General features: G+C 36.1%; 1 protein-coding gene and 1 long non-coding RNA gene across 6 annotated transcripts in view; one reads left to right on the top strand and one right to left on the bottom strand.

Moving 5' to 3' along the window:
- Positions 1–21,398, bottom strand: part of LOC106883700 (uncharacterized) — an 85,690-nt gene extending 64,292 nt beyond the window's left edge. For both annotated transcript variants that reach the window (XM_089362101.1, XM_052972748.2), the window contains exons 1-5: positions 20,537–21,398; positions 13,251–13,431; positions 11,228–11,455; positions 8,026–9,090; positions 2,521–2,682 (exon numbers count right to left, since the gene is read on the bottom strand). In XM_089362101.1, the coding sequence (XP_089218227.1) occupies positions 2,521–2,682; positions 8,026–9,090; positions 11,228–11,455; positions 13,251–13,431; positions 20,537–20,641 (1,741 nt within the window). In that variant the 5' untranslated portion in view covers positions 20,642–21,398. The remainder of the gene's footprint in view (positions 1–2,520; positions 2,683–8,025; positions 9,091–11,227; positions 11,456–13,250; positions 13,432–20,536) is intronic.
- LOC149132554 (uncharacterized) overlaps positions 1–25,795 on the top strand; it is a 299,591-nt gene that overhangs the window by 252,481 nt on the left and 21,315 nt on the right. For 3 of the 4 annotated variants that reach the window (XR_016244135.1, XR_016244139.1, XR_016244138.1), the window contains one exon: positions 21,096–21,904. The exons of the other annotated variant lie outside the window; for it this stretch is intronic. This is a non-coding gene — a long non-coding RNA (uncharacterized LOC149132554). Of the gene's footprint in view, positions 1–21,095; positions 21,905–25,795 lie in introns of those variants that run through there. 4 annotated transcript variants of the gene reach the window in all.

The raw sequence follows: 25,795 nt of genomic DNA, 5'->3' as shown, positions 1-25,795 counted from the left end.
TTGGGGAATGATGGGCAAGGTGATGTATAGTGACAGAGATGTACAGGTCAGAGGTACATAAGGATGGCAATGGGGATGGGGGTGGGGCATTGCTGGCAGACAGGAATGGTGATAAAGACAAGGTATGTTAGGTGTTAGATGTTGCTCAGAGAATAGGGAGAGATAACTAAAGGCATGAAAAGTGGGTTTCTGGTGAAAAACCATGTGAAAAGGGATAAGAATGAGACAGAGTTGTTAATAGGTAGTAATTTCAGGTGTGGAGGGAGACAATTGGTTGCTCAAAAATGTGGGGGTGATGTACCAATTCTGCTCTCAAGTGATTACAGCTGCTAAGCAATGCTATACTTACAAGAGTGATGCAGACAATGTCAAGTGGACAATGCATGATAGAGCAGATAGAGTACAGTCCAGCATGTATAGATATTTTCTCTGTGATAGATGGGTCTTCTTCAGTACATGAAATCACCAAGCATCTTGGTTCTTTTTCACCTCCTCCTTGAAACTCAGCATCTTGAAATCAGTCTTGACTACTTTGTCCTGTGTCTTCTTGAGTCTATCTTTTGCACAAGTTCCATCTGCTTTCACCAATCAGCACTTTCTAATCCTTACACATCTCATCGTCAAACCACTGCTTCATTCTTGTATGCTACATCTGATTCCACCTAAATTTTTTCTCAGCACATTTACTCTTTGTCATAAATACGCATAACATTACACATCTAACAGAGCATACTAGCTTCATTTCACTCTAATCAAGGCAAGTCTTGCCGCATCTCACTCCCATTTGGCATTTATGTTTGTACACAAGCATCATACAATCAGCCATTTCTTCTCTGGCAGAGATTTTTTTTGTTGTCAACAGAGGTGATAGCTCTCCCAATTTACTCCATCCTATTGTTAACCTTGCAACTCTACTTTCAGAACATCTTCATCCACTGCTAAATAAGTCAACCATCTACTACCATTGGAGAGCCTCCAGGACATTCAAGAAAATCTATTTCTCTGTTAACTTCCCTTTTATTCCACCACACCTATTGTTTGTCCATCACTTGCACTGGATATACTGTCTGGAGTTCCTGCCTACATATCTAGCATTTACCTGTTTGGAATAGTGTACTTTTTGTTTTGCTCTTTATTAGAACTTTAATCTTTGTAAGGTAATTTCAAGACTCTTTGATTCTAGGTTTCGCTTCCATGTCTGGAATTCCTTTTCTACAGATGCTATTATGTGTATGAGGTCATCAACATATAGTAGTTCGCAAAAGCATCTGACTTTGAATTCGTCTTCTATGACCTAGAGGGCTCTGATGAATAGGAAGGGACTAAGAACCAAGCTCTGATGGACTGCTTGTACTCTAAATTTGTCACTATTTATTACTAATTCTTACTACAGTAAATAGCTCTCGCAAGCTATTCACCTACCCAGGATTCCTCAGAGACCACAAATCACAGAGTGGTGGACTCTGTCTAAAACTTTCTCCAGATCACCAATAACCAAGTACAGTGGTTTACATTTAGCTAAGTACTTTTGCTTGCATTTCTCTGACTACAAAAATGATATCAGTAGTGCTTCTCTTTAGCACGAAACCATGCTATATCTCATCTAGTTTAATTTTGTTCCTAATTTTTTGAGCTATAACTAATTCAGTATCTTCTATGTCCTTGTCCCATAATTTGATACTTTTGTAATTACTTTTATCTAATGCATCTCCTTTAATCTTGTAACAGCTAACTGTACCAGTCATCGGGTGTAGTACCTTCCTGTACAACTTGATAAACTATTCAAGTGACTAGGCTATATTCTACTTCACCAGATACTTTAAGCATCTCAGCAGTGATTCTTGATTGACCACAGGTTTCCCTGCCCTCATAGGATAGCTGGTCCCATGTTGGGAAATTCTTTTTTTCTCTTATGCTTTTTTTCTGATGAATAGCTTTCCACACTTGCACTTCCATGCTTCTTTCTTATCAGCATTGCTAAATACAAGTACACCACTAACCACCTATACACACCTCTTTTCCACAAAATCTTTATTTTCTCTGATCAACTGTCTTGTCATCCAGAACATTTCATGTTGTAGAATAGTTTTTTGCTTCACCATTGCTATGTAAACGTTTTGCCTAGCTTCTCTTCTGACTACCTGATATAATTTTCAGTCTTTCCAAGACAATCTCTTTGCTTTTATATCTCCGTCTACCTCACTGATGACCCTTTGTTCTGGCCACATGACTCCTCTTTTGGCCAGGACTTTGCACCAGCCACAGATTTAGTCTGTAGTTTGTCCTGTAGGAACTCCCAGTTGTCCTCTATGCTATATACCCCTAACACCACCTTAAATTGCTTAAACAACAGTTAGAAATAATAGTTCACTGTCCTTCAGACTATATTATACTGCTCAAATAAAGAAAGTATACTTTAGATAATGTGGCCCAAGATATATCTGAATATAAGTGAGAATGGTCATAGATCTTAGTTTTGTTGGAGGAGAGCTAATTTGAGACTAAACAACATTGACTTACCGAATACATAGGAATAAGAGTAGTTGGCAAACTGAGAGTGTTCGCTTACATAAACAACATTGTCAACCAGTGATTGGTAAGAAGGTCCTCCACAGTTAATGGCAACAACCACTCCAATTGGTTGTTTGATCAACTGACATGGTGAGCCCTGAAGTTCAATTTCTACAGAGAAAAGAAATAAATAAATTTTCCAGTAAACGTTCCTCAATATAATTTCAATAATGTCATTCTGTGTGTATTTTTAATAATGTCTACCTTGCTAAAAATTTCTACGTCCCTTCCAGTAAATATCCAATAATGTTGCATCATATGCCAAGGGAATTCATTAATTATCCACTCTAAACTTTTATAAATCAAAACCAGAATGTGTCACCTTTGTAACCGAAGTGATTTAAATGTTGCCAACATTTCAAGACAACTTTATTTGTACAAATCTGTGATTTAATTTGGGACCCATTTTTTCCAACCTTAACTAAAGATAAATCCATTTTGGATAACTTCATTGGCTGAACAGCAACTAAATTGAAGTTCAAACTTACACCATAGTGAATAGAAGTGGCTGATGATCCAACGGAACCTCACCTGACTATAAATGACTCATGGTGATCAACAAAGATTGATCCAACAAGACTTGAGCTCAGGCTGTAAAAATGGGATCAATGTATCAAAATTGACATCTTCCAAAATAACTGTTTATAGCATAGGCACAAAGCTTACAGGTTAGAAGCAGTCAGTTACTTCAATCTCATACTTGACTAGTATTTTGTTCTTGTTGACCCATTTCTAAGTCAATGAAAATAAAAGGATGAAATAGAGAAGGCAAAGGTGATAATGTGGTTTAAATTCAGAATGCAAAGAGCTGGAAGAAACAATGTAACATATTTTGTTCAATGCTCAAATGATTCTGCCAATCCAACATTCTTAGCGAGATTTGAATAATGGTAATCTCTAGTACAAGAAGTAAGAATATTTATCAAGAATGTTTGCATACAGTTTGGAATGAATGAGTTGCTCAGTGAAAAGGATATAAGGTTATAGAAAGAGAAATTGTACAAGTGTAAGGTAAGGAAGATGCTTGAAACAAAGTTAAATGGAGGGAATGCTTCTTGCTAATTAACAAGCAATAACTTTTGAATAATAATAATAATAATAATAGTAATGATAATGATAATAATAATAATACTTGAAGGAAGCGGCCTTTAAACAAAAATAATCCTAAAAACGAAATTTTACTGCCATACAAAGCATAGTTTATTCTATGCATGATGTCTCAGTGAAACGTGTGAAAGACAACATCAGAAAGTTTACAAATTCTAAAAAATAAGTGGAACAAAACGGTAAGTGTATAAATTGACTAATTACACATACACTCAAATGTCTACACAATCATATATACATTTTAATACCCATTGGACTACACATACATCCCAATGTTTATACAACTATGTGAAATTTACAGGACACATACTCGATATGAAAACACGTCACAAATGGAAGCAAAAAAAAAAACAAAGCAATTAAAAAAATTTTGAACTAACACAGACAGAGTGAACAATTCATGAGTCTACAAATACCATGCCTGGAGAGTCTACAAATACCATGCCTGGAGATAAATCTATCAACAAAAAAATTACAGATTTGTTAGTCTTAAGTAGCTATGCTACAAGCAATGCTTTCATTCAGAGAACTTGGAGGCTGTATTGTCTCAAAAAATTAACCCTAAACAGACAGATCTATACTCTAATGTCAACATCCAAGCTCGTTATGCTTCAATGATGAAGCAAAATACAAACCAGATCAATGTCACCCAGATCACCAAGGGCTGCGTCTCTGAGTGAGGAACCAGATTAGGTACGAAAACTCAGCTACTGGTTCAAATCTTCCTGAAACACAGGAGCTGGAAGTACCTCACAACCAGAATATTCCAACAGATGGCCATCTATGCTCGTCATCAAATAACCAAAAGAAAAAGATTGAAAATGGTCTAAGGGAGATAATAAAGAAGTTCTTAAGGTCTTTTATCATGCCATGTATTTCCCCACAAATAAATCTAATACTGTACAAACCTACTTAAACCGGAGATAGAAACACTCCACATAGTAACAAACTTGCCAACGTCAGAAGAAACATTATGAAAAAGAAATTACTGACTGAATTAGAGATTGACCAAATTAAACAATCAGTAAGGGATAAAAGGAATTCAGTTGCAGCTTAAGAAGATATGACTGAGGAAATAATCATAGACCAGCCAATTGACCCAACTGAACTACATAATCTAAAAAAATTAAATCATGATTGAATGGCTGAAAATTAAAGAAATCAGTATGAATGAACGTAACACTCTCCTAAAAATGTGCAATTCTAACCAAAACCTGAAAGTAATTGGTAAAATCCACCTTGCACTTAAGGATATAATTTCAGCTAATGATGTTGATATTACAGATCTCAACCACCTGTATTATGCATCTGCGAAAATCTCAATGATTCTATGTGGTGAGAAGATTAGAAAATGACAACATTCCCCCAAAAAAGCCTACTTGGCAAGAGCGTATTCAGCACCAAATTCAGCCACTTAGGTCTGACATAGAATGTTTAAGAAACCTTAAGTTTGACAAGACTATCAAACCAACAAAAGTCCGAAAATTTGATACCATCATAGAAACTATCAAGCAAAAAGTTATGTGCTAAAGCTGGCTGCATAGCAAGGTATGAAAAGTGCGTTAGATTCTTCAAGGACAACAACATGTTCAAAAGTAGCTCAAAAACTTTTTACAGGAAGATAAGGAAAATACGAGTTACAGTAAAGTCTGTCCCATCAAAAGAAGAAGTGCAGGAATTTTGGAATAAAATTTGGGCAGAAGAAAAAAAGGCACAACGAAAAGGCCCCTTGGATTGATGGAATATCTACACACTTAGACTCCTTTGAAGAGTAAAAGTGGGAGGGTATCAAGGCAGAGTATGTAAGATCTGCTCTCAGGAAGTCAAGCAAATGGAAGTCTCCAGGCAAGGATAAAATTCCTAACTTCTGGTTGAATGCCTTCCCAGAGAGCCATGAACTGATAACAAAAATTTACAACAATGTTTTTGCAACAACTTAGTATGCTTCTCTCTTGGCTACTTAATAGTGTTACATTCCTACTTCCAAAAAATGAAGAAACAAATGAACCCAAAAATTATAGACCCATAACCTGCTTAACAACAATGTATAAAATACTAACATCTGTCTTGACTGAATATATCTATAGTTTTTTAATAGAAAGTGGCATATTCCCTAATGAGCAAAGAGGATGTAAATGTGGGTCCTATAGTTGTAAAGATCAGCTACCCATCAATAAGATAATCTTGGAAGATTGTCACAAAATCTTGTCGATAGCCTGGATAGACTATAAAAAAGCTTTTGATAGTATACCACATAGCTGGATTAAGAAATGTCTGGAAATGTATAAAATAGCACCTACTCTGCGAAACTCCCTGTCTGTAAGTATGTGATCATAGAGAACCACAATGATTTTGAACAGTGACAATGGCTCTCTCAATGCTGGAGATGTAAGAATTTCCTGTGGCATTTTCCAGGGTGACTCTCTATTACCACTCCTCTTTTGTCTAGCCTTAATACCTCTCTCAAAATTGCTCAATGATGTACAATATGGCTATAAAATGTTCAATAAAAATATAAATTATCTCATTTACACAGATGAATTAAGGCTCTTTGCAAAAATGACCAACAACTACAGGGCTAGCTAGTGATTGCTAAACAATTCAGTGATGACATCAGGATGCAATTTGGCCTCGATAAATGTGCAAAAGCTACCTTTATCGAAGTAAAAATGACAGAAACATCCAACGTTAATCTTGACCAGCAGAATGTCATAAAGGAGTTTGAACCAGTGGAGAGCTACAAATACCTAGGGGTATTTGAAGGTGATGGAATCAAACATTTAATGTTGAGGGAAAGGATCAGAAGAGAATGATATAGCAGGGTAAGGGCAATACTCAAGACAGAACTGAATGCAAGAAACAGGATTGAAGTGATCAATACTTTAGCCAGACCAGTCGTGACTTACAGTTTCAATATCGTTAACTGGTCAATTACTGAAATATGTAATCTTGACAGAAAAATTATGAAAATTGTTGACAATGCATAGAATTCACCACCCTAAGGCAGATATAGAATGACTTTACCTGCCAAGAAAAGAGGGTGGTTGTGGACTTTTACAACTGGCATTAACAACGAAGATTGCCACAATTGGCTTAGACACCTACCTGAAGAACTCTGAGGATTGGATGTTAAAACCTGTCTCAAAGCATGAAAACAAGAAAGCATCTTACTCAGTAACAAAACAGGAAAAGAAATATCTGAGTGAATTCCAAATACAACAAATCCCAGAATTGGATGTACTGGAAACAAGCACAGTAGGAGCTAAGTGTATGAAAACCTGTGCTAAAACTGCTGCCTTGGATATACTTACTGATAAAAGGCAAGAAAAACCTCTCAACGGTAAATACCCAAAGAGAGCTAATAATACCGATGTTGACAAAACCCTTACCCATCTATAGTTAGTGTCTTCTGGCTTAAAATCAGAAACAGAAGGGTTTATCATAGCAGCCCAAGATCAATGCCTACCTACAAAGGACTATCAGGCCAATATATTAAAGAACGGCAGTAGCCCAACATGTCATGTATGTAAACAACAAAATGAAATCATTGATCATGTTGTCTCCATGTGTAGTTTTCTTGCGCCTACAGAGTATCTCAACAGGCATGATAGAGCAGCCAAATATATTCACCGGATAATTTTCAAAAATCTGGACCTGCCCCATAATAAAAACTGGTGGGAACACAAACCATCTCCAGTGCTTGAAAATGATCACATCTCACTCCTTTGGAACTTCACCATTCAAACTGATAGAAAGATAGATGCACATAGGCCAGACATTATATTGAAGGACTTCAGACAAAAATCATGCCTCCTCATTGATATGACTGTCCCAATCAACATAAATGTATCTGTCAAGACCTACCAAAAACTGAGCAAGTATAAAGATCTTGAAACAGAAATTGGCAAAAGGTAGAACCTTAAGACTAAAACAATACCTGTTGTCATAGGTGCATTAGGAATGATAGCAAAAGAGGCTGATTGCTACCTAGCTCAGATACCAGGAAACCCCAAAATGGCAGAAATTCAAGAGATAGTGCTCATGGGAACTGCCCATACCCTACATAAAATACTGTCTATGTAATCTCAAATTTTAAACCAAACTTACAATTTTCTTATGTTTTCTTAAACATTCTCTAGAACAATACTGTGTAAGACCAAATATATGACACCCTAAGCATAACATCAGCATGAACTTCTAATTTGTTGTCTCTTGAAGTCTCTGGGTGAGACTTGGAGTCAACTTGTACAAATACAAAGCAAAATTCAAACATATAATAATAATAATGATAAGAAGAAGAAGAAGAAGAAGAAGAAGAAGAAGAAAACAACATTTGAAGAAACTTACTTTGTGTTTGATCAGTGATGAGATAAGCAAAAACTTGCACAAGATTCAGACCAAGCAGGATTTCATTTTCTGCCCACTGTCTGTTAAAGATCCAATTGGAGCCAGTTGCTACCAGCTCTTCTGTTTGTATCTGTGCTACAATCGAACTATTCACTGAAATATATATGACACATCTTCTGTTCAGAATGCCATTGATTCTCCCTTCTCCAATCTCCACACATCCCATAAATAAACCCTCATCACTACCACCAGTAACAACACAAATATCTTTTGATTGGAGTTCAGTCAAATTTGATGTTTCTTCTTTGATATTTGTTATTAGAGCAAATCTGGCTGGACCTGGTGGACCACACACCTGAAGAAATTTAGTGACTTTATCCACTTCAAATTTCCATTCACTGCGATGAATGCAACCCTCTCCAAAACTCTCAGACAAAAGTAACACCCGAGTGGTTCCTTTGGACAATGTGATTAAATATACAGATGCTGAAGTTGCATCTTGCTGGCCACAAGAATGAGAACAGAGTGCAATTAAGGATGCATGAGGGAGACAGTACGAAAATTCAATCAATTTGGAATGCAAAGAGCCATCATGGTTTGATACAAAAATGGTTTTTGCCTTATTATTGTTGTTGTTAAGATTTTCTTGGTTGTGATATAAACTATAAACAGAGTGTGTACAGCCTTTCACCAACAGTTGACCACTTGAATTAACAGAAAACTCCCACTGATCTTCACCTTTAATGAATGACTTCTGAAATATATTTCCTTTGTGCCCACTGCGGATGAGATAACATGCACTGACAACTGTGTTTTCTTGAAGGGCACTGCAGATAATGAGGCTGCAGCCACCTCCATGAATCTTATCATAACAACCATTTACATTGAGTGGGCAATTAGTATATTCTTCACAATCATCGCTTCCTTTAAACACGAAGCCATGTCCACAATGTCCATTGACTTTCCAGTTTGACAATAACATCACATGATTTGATCCAGAGAAGCAGTCAACAACGAGTTCTCCATTCTCATTAGTTATAAAACTATTAGCCGGGATTAAATGACCTGTATTAAAGGTAATTAAAAAAAAAAAGAAAAAAAAGAAAATTAGTATATGATTCAATAATTGGTAATAATGATTAATTATTAGCAGTGATGACAGCAACAACAATAATGAAGTAAAACTACATGATGATGCCGTCTTGGCCCTCAAGTTCTTTCACCATCTGTTTCACATAATTTTTTGAACCTAGCACATTTATACTTCTTTGCATTTCTGAAATCACCTTTATTGTAAACTACTTTCACTCTGATTCAAAAGTTGGGTCAAGTAATCAAAAAACTCTACATTGACTACAATTGTGCCAAGTTGTTTAGAGGTCACACAAAAGCCCAAATTTATACCCAGTATGCTGAACTGAACAATCACTGAGCTAACTTTTTTGTTAATAGTTTTAACCCCCCCCCCCCCCACCCACTGTAATTCCCTTCCACCATCAACTCCCTAGACATTTTGACCCTGTCAGCTCCATCCATTGCACTCAATCTCACTTTACTGTAAAACATCACATTTCCTTCCATGTAATTTCCTCAGTCTTCTATTGAGCATAATGTACTACTGAACTCAGACCACTCAGTCAACTGCTTACCCATTCAACAATTCATCAATTTCTAACCCATAACCCAAACATCAGCATCTGTTTCTCTTACAAAATCTTGAACCATTATATTCTTTATGGCAATTAAACTCATTCAGTTCTTCTATGGATTAATTTGTGCCAAAACTTCACTATATTCCATTAGTAACTATGTTGTTAATCATATTAAATAATATTATGTTTGTTAATTTATTAATTATTCAAACAATGTAATGTTAATTGTGATAATTATATAAATAACTAGCTGATGTACCGAAAAAGCAGGGCTTATCCCTTGGTTCAGTTCTCTTGATTCGCTAATCCAATAACAACAATACAAAGTATGTAGCCCTTAAAATGTTTTTTTATGTACTTACAGAGAATATCGAATTGTCTCACATAGGATCTTATTTTTAGGAATTTCTAATAAGTTATGAATAGGCAAATTGTGAAGTCAGTTATGTAATAACATGAAATTAGTTACCCAATAGTAAGAATTCAAATGAAGTAGCCCTGTAAAGGTCTTTAATGTGTATAGAACTTAGGTGTATATAGAACTTAGGTAGAAATACCAATAAGGCATATATACCAAAATCGTGAAGCATGTTATGTAATAACAGGCTAATCAGATATGAGATAATAACAATGCAAAGTAAGTAACTCTGAAAAGGGCTTTTGTGCATTCCCAGAGAATATAACCCTTAGGGGCGCTAGTGTTGAAATAAATTTACAATGGATATAGAAACAGACTGACATTTAACTTTACAGTAGACATACAAATAAATTTGCATATAGATTTTAAAATAAAATAACATGTAGATTATCAATACATTTACAACACTTACAAATATAACAGGTAAATAATAAATACCTGATGATTTGGTGAATCTTATTAAGTTTGCAGAGCTTCTTGATAAACAACATTTTTGGTCTTTCCTTGTGGGGCATTAATAAACAAATGATTAGGATTGCCAACTCTTGAGCATCTCACATAAAGTTGGACATCGGAGAAAACTGGTTTGACAAGGTTCAGACCTACCACATCCAAGGACTGCCACTGGGCCTTGTTAATGCTCAGTTTCAATGGGAATTGCAGGTGCTTGTACTGAAAAGGCATATCCAAGGGAATAAGTGGAATTCTAGGAATCAATACAGGCTCACCGCTTGCTTTACCAGTCAAAAACTGTTGGCATTATCTTCTTTATGCCAACAGTCATGTGCCATGGCAAAACTTTGGTGGACTGAGGCCTAAAATTCACTATGCCATATGCCCATGGGCATATGGCGTAGTGGTTAAGAGCGCGTGCTACTAACCCCAAGATTCTGAGTTCGATTCCAAGCAGTGACCTGAACAATAATAATAATAATAATAATGATAACATCGAAAAATACCTTAGGAATGAGAACCCAGGTTCGAAATTTCCCAAGACACCTGAAGAAGGCTGGAGGGTATATCAGCCAAAACGTTGTGTTAATAACAAACAAGATGAGGAGAAATATCCGTCGAATGTAAATAATGTACTTAATTATGTAGTTGATAATTATAGTGTTTGAAGTAAACTTACCTTGATAACTTTGAACTATTGAGACTACTGCAAAATGATTGCAATTGAAGCCAGAACGCAGCAGAAATATCTGTGCTGTGGTGTTGGACCCTTCTGAGCCATAAGCATTTGATATGAAGACGAGAGAGCAACAGCCACCGTAATGGCTATTGATATTGAACTTCAATGGAGCATAGCAACGTATGGGCCATTTGCTTTGGGCTGATGACCACAGGCAGCTATATTGTACTAAAAAAGATGAAGAATAAATTACTAGGGGATGCCATCTGCAAGAAAAATGATAAAGTTATATGTATAAAACCTCATTAGTTATGCGTTAAAGAAAATATAATATTAATTAGTGTCTAGTGATTAGAGAATCACTAATTAGCTGTACAATAGTCTATAAGAGTAGGCATGAAAAATGGCACATTTTACTTGACTGAAATAAATTGCTCAGATCAAGCTGATCTGCAATCAAAGGTATCCAGTCTTATTTTCCAGACATGCTATATACATATACATATATATATACATATACATATACATATATATATATATATATATATACACACACACACACACACATTATCCAGTGTGTCCTGCTTTGTTTAAGATGGTAAAATATGATTTGTGAGAGATTGAGTTGGCTGCAATTTCTAGCAGATTAAGAATTGCATTGTTAGGCACATGTTTTATAGGGGTCTTCTTTTCATGAAGTGCATGCATCTAACATTGAGGAGCACCCATTTCGGCATTACATAAAAATCACCAGTGCCAGTGCCACATACACATAGACACCAGTGTTGGTGCCATGTAGATAAGCACTCGTGCTGATGCCACATAAAAAGCACTTGTGTTGGTACGATGTAATTAAGCATTCATGCCAGTGTCACATAGCAAGTACCCATAGCAGTGCCATGTAAAAAGCACCCTGTAAAGTGCTTGACATTAGGAAGGGTATCCAGCCATAGAAACCATACCAAAAACAGACAATTGGAGCCTGTGAAGCTCTCTAGCTAGCCAGTACCTGTCAAACCCTCCAATCCATATCAGCATGCAAAATAGACATTAAATGATTACGATGATGATGATCTATTTTCGAAGGGATTCCTGTGGTGATCATCTAATATTTTATTCATTCATAGTGTATCTAGGACTACACTACCTAATATATCTAACATTATAATTATTGTTAAGCTTTAGGCCAATCTCAATCCAGTGGAGCTTATGAGAAAGTAGATGAAGTTCCATTGTTATTCCAATAGTATATCAAAGACAACAGTATCTAATGTCTAGTATTGTAATTAGCATTGGGTGTTGTAATTGTTGTTGTTATTTAATCTTGCTTAACCCTGACACAGCCAAGCTGTGATCGAAGAGGTTCCAGCCATATCTCTTAAAATTATATTTTGATGAAAGATATTTTGTGAACATTCCACAACCTCTGTTAAAGTACAGAGCACATGCAACTTTCTGTCTCTGTCAGATACTCAGGTAATTACAGAACCTCAGCAGTTTATTTCATCTGGTTTTAGATGTAATGATGGCTAAATGTTATTCTGTAATACAAACAGGTAACATAGCAAGTAATAAATACTGGGTTCTTACCTTATCTGTGATACTGCTGTTCTTATCTCTGCCTCAAATAACTGTTTTATCTTTAATGTTAAAATATTCTGAAGTTTTAAATTGTTTAGTGTATTGACTGTGGGAAGTACTTGTGATCATGGACAATAAGGAAGGAGGTCAGTTCACAAAATGCTAGGTCACACTAATCAGATGTGTCATCTGGTGTTATTTAGCCCTGTGTCAGCTCTGACTGAGCAAATATTTGATCAGAGTAATTCCAGCCGTGAATGTGCATTTTTTTTTCTAAGTCAGTAGTAACCTTGAATTGCATTGTCCAAAACGTCTTTTCCTTTTTCTGTCTGTTTTAAGTTTTATCAGTCAAACTCTAAATTCATAATTTCATCTCTAATATCACATTAAAATCTTAGCCATTGATTCATTATTTTTGATTACCCAAGACATTTCTACTTACTGTCTTGCATTTGGTTAAATTCCATCTTAGAATTTTCTGTAAAAATGACCTTTGATGTTGACAAAATTTTCTTTTCTGGTTGATTAAAATTTTCTGCAATATTCAAAAGATCTGCAGAAAGGGATTCTGTAGAATGTGGTGAATCGAAAGGTTTTCTTCTTACATCAACAGCCAATGGATCCTGTAGTAGTAGAAGTAAATGGAATGATAAATTTTTGTATGAAATGTTATGTTGTTAGACTATCAGACATTTCAATATTATTATAAACATCAGACTAGTAACTTCACCTTCAGAGACAAACCTTTATACCTATATCCATATCTGATATTTATATAAATACCTGATGCAAAAAAGAAAGAAAAGGCCACAGCTGTGCAACTCTTTCAAACTACATGTATTTTGAATACAGCTTGATATGAAGAAGCTTACAAAACAAATCCAAAGAAGAATATTTCATCACTTTAACATTTGCTTTTTTCTTGATGGCACAGATTGGAGATGTTGTGGTTTGAGTCACTTCTTATTTGAAGTTACTTTTTGATGAGTCAAGCAATATCTCCCTTTTTAGTTGTTACACAGTTTCTATAAAGACAAAATATTGGAACATCTAACAGATTAAGACTACCATAAGGAAGAAACAAGAAACCCAGAGAAAGACAATAATGAATAGAATCAGAACATTAATTAACCAATTCCTATATTCCTTCATAAATAAAGAAATAGACTACTTATGTAACTCTGAAATGAAAGAGAGCAATTGCTACAGATTACCCAAGATCTACGAAAGCTCAGAAATATAGAGAGCCACGAGTGAACAAAAGAACCAATACATAAGAAACACTAAGACCTGCTCAAAAATATTAAGATTGCTGCTGTTGGTCTCAATTTGAGACCAGCAGCAGCCACAATCTCCAACACTACAACTAAGTCATCTTTTGGATATACTCCTTTAAACCCTTATGTCCATTAATACCCAGATATATATGAGACAGCATGGATTTTCTCAAATATATTCCACTCACTGTCCCATAAGGAACTATCCTTATGAGTTAGAGTTGCCAATTTAGCGTATTTTATGCTAGATCTAGCATTTTTTTTTCAGCATGTAGCAGAAAATTTTTGAATCTATCATTTAACAGAGAAAATAGCAGATTTAAAAGTTTATTTAGCATTTTTCTCTAAAAAATTATCCTTTTTTCTTTTTTCCTCCTTTTCTACTTTCTACTTATAGCCAAATTTTAGTACTATCGACTATTATTGAATTTGTCTTTGACTTCAAATGAAAGTTTATCAAGTTATGAATTTTTCCAGCCCACCCCCACGGCTTGGATACAGAGTGGTGCTGGTGGGGGAGGGGAAGAAGATAACTCATGTCAGCACCTGAACTCACTACACAATAATTTAAATATGTTGCAAAGGACGAAAGCATGGAAATTCGTCCTAACAATGCTTTATTCTGTAGTGATGAGTTTTTATCATGACAAGGTTGCCTGATTTACTTTCAGTTTGACTGTTTTAAAATAGCCCTGTGTTTTTTCATGCTTATTTTGGATTATATATCTTGTATAGAAGTAGGGGGGTGGCAGGGTCTCACCCTTTATATTTCTAGTTTATTTTTGCAAGTATTGTATTTATATTTGTGGTTTTACCAATAGATATTAAATGTAAGATTGGAAGCGAAATATGATGTTCCCAGGTTTATATCAGAATACAGTTTAATGATTTCTGCAGATTTTACTTTTCCATTTATAAGTTGGCCACCCTGCACCATGAATCAGTATTGTTCACCTCAAGAATTTGTAAAATTTGTGAGCAGCAAACATCAGAATTGTTAATGACGAATGTCAGCGGCAAACAGATTTGGTTGTGCTTCCAATTTTATATTTTTAGGTTGTGCTTCCAATTTTATATTTTTATTAATCATTCAATTAATTTTTTTGCTTCCCACTGCATTATAATGAGCAAAGAAAAAACAAAAGTTGTACCAGCAAAAATTCCGAAAGGAATGGCTTAAGATGTCAGCATTTACTAAGCGGTTGTGTGAAGTACCCAGTGACCGATCTACAGCAAATTGCAGATATTGTAGATGTAATATGTTGTCAAAATATTCTCTGTTAGTAAGCCACTGTGAAGCAAAGAAACATAAGGCATCAACTCCACAGCAAATGATTCCTCTAACCAATTTTATTAAAACCAAAAATGATAAGACATCTATGCTTGAAGCAAATTTAGCAATGTTTCCTTGTTGTCACTCATCATTTAATAGCTGTGATCACTCAGTAGAGTTATGTAAGAATTATGTCTGATAAGTGATATTCTATCCAAAGTGAAGATGCATCGTACAAAATGTGCAAATATTGTAAGAAATGTTCTAGCTCCATATTTTGATGGAGATTTGATTTTTGATATAGGAGTTAGAAACTTTAGCCTGTTATTAAATGAATCCAAATGATATATCGATAAACAAGTTGTTAGGAATTGTTATCATATATCATAGTGACACTCACAAAAAAGTGGTAAAAACATATCTCAGTATGGTATCTTTAGAAACATGTGCTGCAGATGGCACTGTAGGTGCCTTAAAAATTGAATTAGTGAAAAAGAAATTAGATATAAAAAAATTTACTGGCTATAGGCTCTGACAATGTTAGAGTAATGATAGAAGTTAACAATGGTGTTTTCCAGAAATTAGAAGAAGTTCTATCATTACTTCTATTTAGATGTGTTTGTCATTCTTTACAGTTGGCAGTATCCCAAATTTAGAATTTTTAGTATCCGAAACCTATGAATGGTCCTCTCATTCTTCAACAAGACAAAATACCTACAAACAACTTTACCTTGCTATCAATGATAAAGAACCTTTGAAGATTGTGAATTCTTGTACAACTAGGTGGCTGTCAATGGAACCAGCTGTAAATGGAATTTTAAGCCAATGGTTTGAATTGCAAACTCACTTCCAAACTACAACTACAAAAGAAAAATGCTTTACGGCACAAACGTTACATGAAATGTTTTGCGATTCTAGGAATGAACTTTACCTTTTATTTTCACATCCAGTTTTAAAACATGTTCAGGAAGTGAATAAACTGTCTGAATCAAACAATGTCGACAAAACAAAATTACTTGAAGATCTTTCAAATTTGATCAAATCTGTTGCTAATACGATAGTGTTGCCAACATGTAGAATTGATCCTCTTGATCCGGATGCTTCTATTGAAAAATTTCCGGATCCTAAACCAAATTTAAGCTACAGATTCAAGAGAAAGATAGCAGAAATAATTATCAAGAAGACTGTAACAGCCACCGAAGAAAACAATATTCGAAAAGGAGCACAACAATTTTTGACTGTGCCTTTAGAAAGAGCTCAAGCACCGTTTGCCAGAAAATATTAATATACTGAGGAAAATCAAATGATTCTCAGCATTTCAAAGAGCCAATTTTACCTGTCTTAGAAGCAATGCATTTAAATGAAGAAAAAAATTGCTTCAATTGAAATTCAGTTTAATAGCATTCGTTTAGTTAAATGGAAAAATACATCTAGTACTGAGGCATTCTGGCTAGAAGTCTTGGAATATAAAAGATGCTAGTGGGGGAAATCCTTTTAGAGATGTTGCATTTTAGAGATGTTGACATTGCCAAACTCAAATGCAGGAATATAATTAAAGCAAGTAAATAAAAATGCAAATAAAATAAGTCTTTAGCATTTTTTTTTTTTTTTTTGTCATATTTAGTGTTTTTTGGCATCTTTCTGGTATTTTTTCTACTGAAATTTAGCATAAAATTCTGATTTTAAGTTGGCAACACTGTTACAAGTTTTTATGTTAGTAACCTTTATACTGGTATAACTTACACTTTGGGCCTGGAAGTAATCAAACACAGGATAGAAAAACATAGAAAGAGGATAACTGAGTGTTTCAAAATGGACTTTAATACCAAGGCTTTGATGGTAAATATGTCAACAAATAAAGGGCACAACCCTGGAGATGAAATTTACACCCTTGTGTGCTAACCTAATTATAGGCTTTTTTAGAAGAAAAGTAGAGAAAACTTTTGACCAAAAGTCAAAGAATTATGTCATTGAAAAGTGGAAACTCCTCCTCAAAAACAGCTTTATTTTGGGGGAGAAATCAAATGATGATCTGCAAATGTTCAATTCTGAACACCCTTCACCAATTTATCAAATTCATGTTACAAACCAGTCGTAGTGACTTACCTTTCCTAGACATTCACGTCAAAAAAGATGTGACTCTACATTCACAATGATATATCTTACAAAACACAGACATGCACTAATACTCGAACCTCCACTATCACCATCCTTCACACATCAAAAGATGCATTCCATACAGCATGGCAAGATGTATCTGTGCTATAGTAGTTGATCCAAAAATATATAAAATTTGTGTCAATGAACTCAAAAGCTTCCCCTTAAAATTACCCCTTGAAATTAATAAATGATAGAATTATGAAGGCAATGAAACTAGACATCATACAACTGAGGACATCTAAGAAAAAATGAAAGAAAATACTATTCCATTCATTAGTACATCTAATCTAGGAGTAAACAACATTTTCCACACTATCAGAACAAACCTACCAATACTCCTACAAAGCCCCAAAATGAAAAAATCTGCTTGGTGGAAACCTTGTATGAAACAGTAAATACTAACCAAAAACATTTTTTAAAACAGCTCACAAAGGCAAAATTCACATCAGATCATAATTCAGAATTTTCTGTGAAGGACTGAGGTGATAACAGAACAGCAACAACATTTTTCAAATATTTGGACAGTGGTTTCCATATAAAATTTCAAAGTGGATTTTCCTTCAAAATAAATGTGGATGTGAACTGCAAGACACACAATCTCATATACTGCATAACTGCTCCAACTGCAAGGAAAATCATATTGTCAAAACCAACAATTCCCTTTGCTAATGTGCAAGAATCCCCAGACAGAAAGAATTATGCAAGATTTTGTTGTGTTTGGTGGGATCATAAAGACATTACTTATTATGGGCTTCTCCCACAAAAACCTGATCATTAATTTTGATATGTGCTGTTATCAGCTGGTTAATTTGAACCAAAAAATCAAAGAATTGAGGCTGGAGATTGCCAACAGAAAAGAAGTAGTGTTTCAACAAGACAACACCCGACCACATGTGTCTTTGGCTAACCAAACAAAGTTACATGAACTTGGCTAGGATTTCTTACTTCATCCAACGTGTTCTCCTGATATTGTGCCATCCAACTAACACTTGTTTTTGTCTTTACAGAACTCCTTGCAAGGAAAAACATTTAACAATGTTCTCTAGATGCATTTTGACTCCATCTAAGATGGAGTCAGAATGCATCCAGATAACGTTTTTTTCTTCAAAACCAGTCAAATTTTATGCTCACGAAATATTTAATCCTTTTGTTACCATATTTCTGTTGAAATGTTCTGTGTTTCTTTCAAATACTTTAAATATAACAAAGAATTTAGTAAAATAACTTAGTTATCATAAAGCTAGTGTTAGGAACATAAATTGTGACTAAGGTTTGGTGGAAGATTTTAATTCAAAACTTAGAAAAACAAAACATTTGTACAACACAGACAGAGGCGGTTTCAGCCAGGTTGGTTACGAAAGGGTTAAATTGCCTGATAGATAGGCAAAAGTCATTAATAATAAAGGAAAATACTTCATTGAATAAAATTTATTGAAGGATCAATTATTTACATCCCTTTTTGCATATTAAAAAATCCTCAGAACTTTCCAAACAACTTAATATGTATATATATATAAGATACAAGGTGTTTTTATCAGGGTGACTCCAAACAATAGGTATACACTCTGAGTGCACAAATAGGAGGTATGCCACTAAAATTCTGGTGTGAATGTCAGTTGAAGTTTTGTGACTGCTTATCCAAAGCAACTAAAAGTGGCTTTCACTTGAGCCAGTAGGGTTAGGGTTAGGGTAAAAAAAGGAGAAGCAAATAATTTGGCAAAACTTGACAAGGACATTGAATTTAATTTAGCTATATAATGAAAGGTTGAGATTGTCTCTGACAATTGTTTCTGGGATATCCCAGCTACTGGAACATCATATCAAGTGAAAACTCCATCATCAGAGAGAAATAGGTTAAACATATGTAACAGTGGAATAAAAGTTCATCAGTGATGGTTGTTGTGGTTCATTATGTCCAGAGAAGGAGGAGAGATCCAAAAACGTCCAGTTAGATCCATTGAGATTTCGTATTCATTAAGTATTCATGATCAGAGAGAATGGTTAGATATAATCTATACTGAGAGAAGATGAATCTTAGCAGTTTCAAAGCTGGATAAATTCTAAGAAGAGGAATAAATACAGTACACTCTGGTGGAAGAACGGTAGGATAGACAGGAGTTTGGATCAGGTATATACCAATCAGTACAGCAAAGGGTACTCCTGTCAAGAGATACACACACACACACACACACACACATGCATATATATGGATCTCTCCAGATAGTGTATTGGATGTCTTGTATGTGTCACTGACACAGGTGTCTTTTACATGTCACTGACGGCACTGGCTATGATCATGATTTCACTTAGTTTGAAGTGTCTTGTTAAGTTGAACAAATCACCAGAAGTATCAGTCACTTGTCATCACCTGCATGAAACTCAACTACTGAAGATTATACTTCACCATCTCATCCCACATGTTCCTGAGTTTACGTCTTGCACAGGTTCCCTCCACAATTAGAGATTGTCATTTCTTTATGCAGCTGTCCTCGTCCATATCCATTACATAACCATACTAGTGCAGCTTTCTCTCATGCACACATCTGATGCCTCTTACACTTAGTTTTTCTCTAAAGGTACACTTTGTTGTATGTGCACACTGACATTGAACATCCAGCAGAGCATGCTAGTTTCATCTCTTTTAAGCCTTTGCTTGTTTATGATAGTTCTGTTGTCCTGTTGCATGGCTCTTTGCACACAGGCATCATACAGTCTGCCTTTCTCTCTGAGGGAAGGGTCTTTGTTATCAACAAAGGTAGCATCTCTCTGAATTTTTGCCAGGCCAGTCTTATTCTAGCTGTTATACTCTCAGAACATCCTTTACTACTGTTCTCTCTCTCACACACACACACATAGACATATACAAACAAACTTTTCAACCATGTAGCCATACTGTTTCTCCACACATACAGTTTATATATATTGTGTGTATGCATATAAATAGCGTATAGCTGAATAAATGTTGCGAGCCAAAAATAATAACAAAATACAAGAGTAAGAAAAGGGATCAAATCTCACCATGTCCTCCAGTTGATTCGAGGCCTGTGATGTTGAGAGTTTCGATTTTGCCTTGTTTTGTGACTTCTCAGTCTGTGCTGGCATTGAACTTGGTGAACATCCCATCTCTTATGACAAAAACTCATAAATCTCTTCTCTTTTTGATAATTTACTTACTTGTCATTATTTTAATTTTCTCTGCTGATATTGCTTACTGTTGTTATTTACAATTATTAATATGTATGCAGGGTCTGTGTAAAGTTTATGCAGAAAATCCTGAGGATTTTAAATTAATTCTATACCATAATATTTGAACAGGAGGAAGAAAATGGAAATGTGTTTAGCAAGAGCATAATAAATGAATATTTAATAAATATAAACTTAATGATCATCCTTATAATTATTGTATATCTTAGTTTCGAATAGAAGCAGTTTCTCTGATTTCTGTTTTTCCTGTAACTACTTTCAAGTTTTACGTAGACAGTATTGATGATGTTAAAATCATCATATTGTTAAAACTATAATAACAAAAAAAAAAAAAACAACTACTGCAATAATTTCTTTTGTTTTTGTTGTTTAGCCCAAGTCAAACCTTGATCCAGCGTACGTGCACACTATGACCACCACATTTCATACACCTATGACAGAAGGCACTTGACTGTTATTGTTAGCATGTTGAACAACCGCATAAAGATCCCATCATTACTTGTTGAAATTCAAATTATTATTTTGGATGTTACTTCTGTAATTAAAATATTTGTTGTTATTTTTTCACATCCACAAAAAACTCTCCAAGTAAACTGGCCAGAATCTGTATCCAAGAATTCATCAGCTGGAAACAGGTTTATTGGTGTCCAATAGCAACCACAATATTACTAATAATAAATTAGAAAGTTGAGGTACAGGCTCCCCGGATAACTGTTGCAGCAGTCAAATTGGTTGAAGTCCAGTGAAGCGAGACAAAACATCAGGAAGTGGGGGAGACAGGGAGGATCAACATTGGAATAAGATTTCTTGTTCTTCTGGTTTCTACCAGGCTAACATAGACTACCAGCACCACTACCACCATCACAAACACCCATTTTATAATACTAACATCCTCCCACTACCACTGACTCATCTCCATCACCCTAATAATAACACTGCCCTAGCAACAACAACTTTCCCACTACCATCTCCCTACAAAGAGTGAACTATAACGTAATACAATGTATAAATTATGCATGAATACCAAAGCATCTTAACAACTGAATTTGGACAGTTTATATATACACACACAAAGAAATGAGAAAGAAAGTACTGCTCAACACACTCACTCCATCACTGCATCCTATTTGCTACTCTTCCGAAGTACTTTAATAGTACCTAACAATGAATAAATATATTAATACCTTCTGAACTTCACAATGACATCTTCTTATTGAGCCATGAAAATGCAAGTATTGGCGGTCTTACGGTACGAGTCCTAAATATCAGCCTTTTCCGTAAAAAGTGTCTTCGGTGATCTTTACTGAAGACCGGCTTTTTCCGTAACACCCGCACGATCTTCACTACGGCGTTAGGGTTAGGGTTTTAGTGTCAAGGTTAGGGTTACGGACGGAATTCCGTAACCCAAACCCTAACCCCTTCAAAATAAATTGCGCTCTCTGTATGTTTTTCGCTTTTATGATGTCGTTTCCCTTTTTCTCTCCAACATTTTTTACGGAAAAGGCCGATACTTAGGACTCATACCGTCGCCATGTTTCTTATTTCTTTATTGCCCACAAGGGGCTAAACATAGAGGGGACAAACAAGGACAGACAAAGGAATTAAGTCGATTACATCGACCCCAGTACGCAAATGGTACTTATTTAATCGACCCCTAAAGGATGAAAGGCAAAGTCGAACTTGGCTGAGTTTGAACTCAGAACGTAAAGGCAGATAAAATACCGCTAAGCAGATAGTTTTTCATGCTGCACTGTAACATCAGGATGAAGACCATTGTCAAAATGGGTGAAGCTAGCTTTTAATAGCCAAACTGGCTAGATAAATTGGTTAGACCTTAGCAAATCTTTATAAGGTGAGATTAAGGGAAACTCAGGTTTCTTTGCAAGTTATAATTGCTTAGCTTATGCAGTGTTAGGCATTTTTGGATTTATTTTATGTGCCAGGAATTCATCAGAACTTTTTGCTTGTCAGTTTTAAGATAATTTCTGTGCTACATCTTGGTGAGTACAAAAATCTTATAATATTTATGTGAATTTTGTACCCTGCATCTGTGACAGGTTGTGTAGTAATTTTCAAGGGAAGTAACTGAACGTCTTACCAGTATTATCCGTACTACTCTGTTTATAAATAAACCACACATGTGATTTGATTGAAGTTAACTGAGGAATTTCAACCATGTTTCGTGGTCTGCTACCACAACAGCTCCTTTATAGGATCCAGTTAGCTCAAGATATCATCAGGAGGAACCACGTCCGGTTTCTGCCCCTACTCCTCTACCGTTTTGACGTGGCGCCCCCCCCCCCCCTTTCGGAGGTGTCTTCAGCTCTGGTGTTGGGTGCATGTCTTCTTTCTTCAATTCCCTGGCCTCTTCGATGCAGCGTCAATGAGTGTCAGCATCCGACTGATTGTCATGTCAAATTCCCCTTTTTATACCTGCTGCTAGGCTCCAGCAGGCTGCCCCAGCAAGTTGTCACGTGACACTGTCTAAATTTCCCGCTGCTGGGCAAGGCGATATGGACTACTTCTTCATCTGGGGAATTGAAAAATTACTTTATTAACTGTAGAAAGTGGAATCACCAGGTTTTTCTGTGGTTTTAGGCTAAGTCAACCTTGAAATTGACCCAGTATATGACCTCTTTGTAATTCGGACAGTTCCAAGGCTTCTTTTGTACATGGCATGATTAAACAGTCTACTTCTTCCACAAGCTTCTCTCAACTGTTAGAGATCGGCACTTCTTCAGTCAGCTGTCCTCATCTACATGCATCGCATGACCATACCAGCTCAGTCATCTCTCTTGCACACTACACCTGTTGCTCCTTATGCCTAACTCTTCTCTCAAAGCATTTAGATTTTATTGTACATGCACACTGACCATTGCACATCTAGTGAAGCGTGCTAGCTTAAATTCCTCCAAGCCTATACACGTCCTCTGCAGTCACAGCCCATGTTTAACTGCCATGTAGCATAGCTATCTGCATACAGGCATCATAAATTTGCCTTTCACTCTGAAGGAGAGACCCTTAGTTACCAACAGAGGAAGGAGCTCTCTGAATTTGCTCAGCCTATTTTTATTCTCGCAGCCACACTCTTGGTTCATCCACCTCTGCTACTAACTCTGTCACTTTGATAACATAAGTTATCAACTATCTCTATTGTACTCTTCTGGCATTTGATGAAGTCCATTTTTTGTGCTTGTTGTACCTGTGCACCTTCCACATACAAAAAGTATTTTCCCAGTTTACCTTCCTCTGATATTGCTACACCTTATGTGTTACACCAAGTACATCTTATGGAATTTCTACCTACCCGTTTCTTACAGATTGAGCATTACCATCTACCTGATTTGTCTACTTTCCTACTTATTAAGATTTCGGTTTTTGGTAGGTTAACTCTGTGGCCTTTCGATTCTAGACCTTGCTTCCCCACGAGAAATTTGTTCCCTAGTTCTGGTAGTGATTTAGTTATAAGAAGAAGGTCATCAGTAAATAAGTCTGAAAACTGTTTGCTTTCACAAACACTTTATGTACACAGATTGAAGCAATGAGAAAAAAAAAAGGTCCTCAGTATACCTGAAACGTGAAGAAAAACATGGTGGATAACGAAACGAATAATGTATGGCTAATTGAATGTAATGTGATAAATGATAATATATGTGTGTTTAGTTGTAATCCTCTATGCCCTCCCCCAAGTCTTTTGAGGGAAGCAAAGAAGACTGATAATATGTATTAAATGGTTAACGGAAATGTGATAATTAGTGTGAGAGACAGTTAATGGGGTGACGATCAAGGGGCAATGTGTCCGTTGTGCGTCAGCCTTTTGTGTCCGTCTTCACTATTGTGCAGAGCGACAAACAAGTGTGTGTCTCGGTCAGGTGTATTTCTGTATTGTAGCAATTTGCGCTGGAAACTGTCTGTGCTAAGGAAGCCATTGGTGTCCGTGTTGTTTGTAACAAGGCGCTTTATTGTCTCAATACTGACTTCGGGGAAATGCAACGGAGGTGATTCTGTGGTGCACTCCCCAATTGTGGAAGAAGGTCCTCTGTCCAATATCAGCTCATAGCTGATGCTATATATCACAAAGATGTGGCTTAGGGTGGCGATAAGTGCTGGTGCGCCATTCGATGCTTTTTTCACAATGGTTTTCCAGACCTGTTGGGGCATACCACCATTATGTTTACCAATGGGGTTAGGCTTGACAAGTTGAATGTCCTGGTCGAGACCTGCTTTCACTTCCTCTTGCCAAGGAGCCAGAACTGGTATGATGGGTGACTGGTTTAGTTTTGGGATCTGCTATTAAGCAGATCGGTGTGCCAGACATCTTGGGGAGTTGCTGATGGTCGCAGACGTTGAATGTGCTGGAGATGTAGTATTATAGCAGCCATTTCTCCAGGTGAACACGTTTTTCCTCAGTGGTCGGGAATGGTAGTGAAGTGTGAGGAGGGGTTGTATTTGTTGTAGGTGGTAGGCGCATACATTCTGTCATTGTCGCAGATGATCAATGAGGCTTGTTAGTACCCCACAGCGTGTTTACAGGCCAACTTGTGGTGCAATCGGTTGCAGGATGGAGTACGTTGGTCATGTTGGCTCGCTTTTTGTCATAAACAAGTCTGACAACTGTTTGCTTTCACCAATACTGTTATGTTTCCCTCGGACTGACTCGCAGAGATAACATAACGAGTTGTACAATTTAATTATTACATTTATTGTTCAATTACATACAAAGAACGCACCCACCCAACGTTCGCCATGAACAAACAAAAGTCATGTCCGCCATATATATATATATCAATGACACTCCACTACGACAGTCCCACAAGACAACAACAATGAAACAATGAACTCAGACGAACCACATGACACACGGAACGTCAGACGAATTACATATCTAACAGTCCATATAACACCTCCCCACTGAAATTGATGCTACACAAGAAGTATCAACAGCAAAGTCTCTCTTGGGTTTTACGGGTTCTCTTGGACCGTCTTGGGTTGTCTGGTCCATACTCTGGAACGGGTAACATGGTCTTGGGTCTGGTTTGTCTTTGTGTTAGTGGCACAGTTTCAGAGATCTCC

Source organism: Octopus bimaculoides, chromosome 14 (genome assembly GCF_046866305.1).
Source record: "Octopus bimaculoides isolate indiv1 chromosome 14, ASM4686630v1, whole genome shotgun sequence".
Taxonomy (NCBI): Eukaryota; Metazoa; Mollusca; class Cephalopoda; order Octopoda; family Octopodidae; genus Octopus; species Octopus bimaculoides.
The sequence above is the reverse complement of the archived record's forward strand: the minus strand, read 5'-3'. Positions and strand labels throughout refer to the sequence as shown.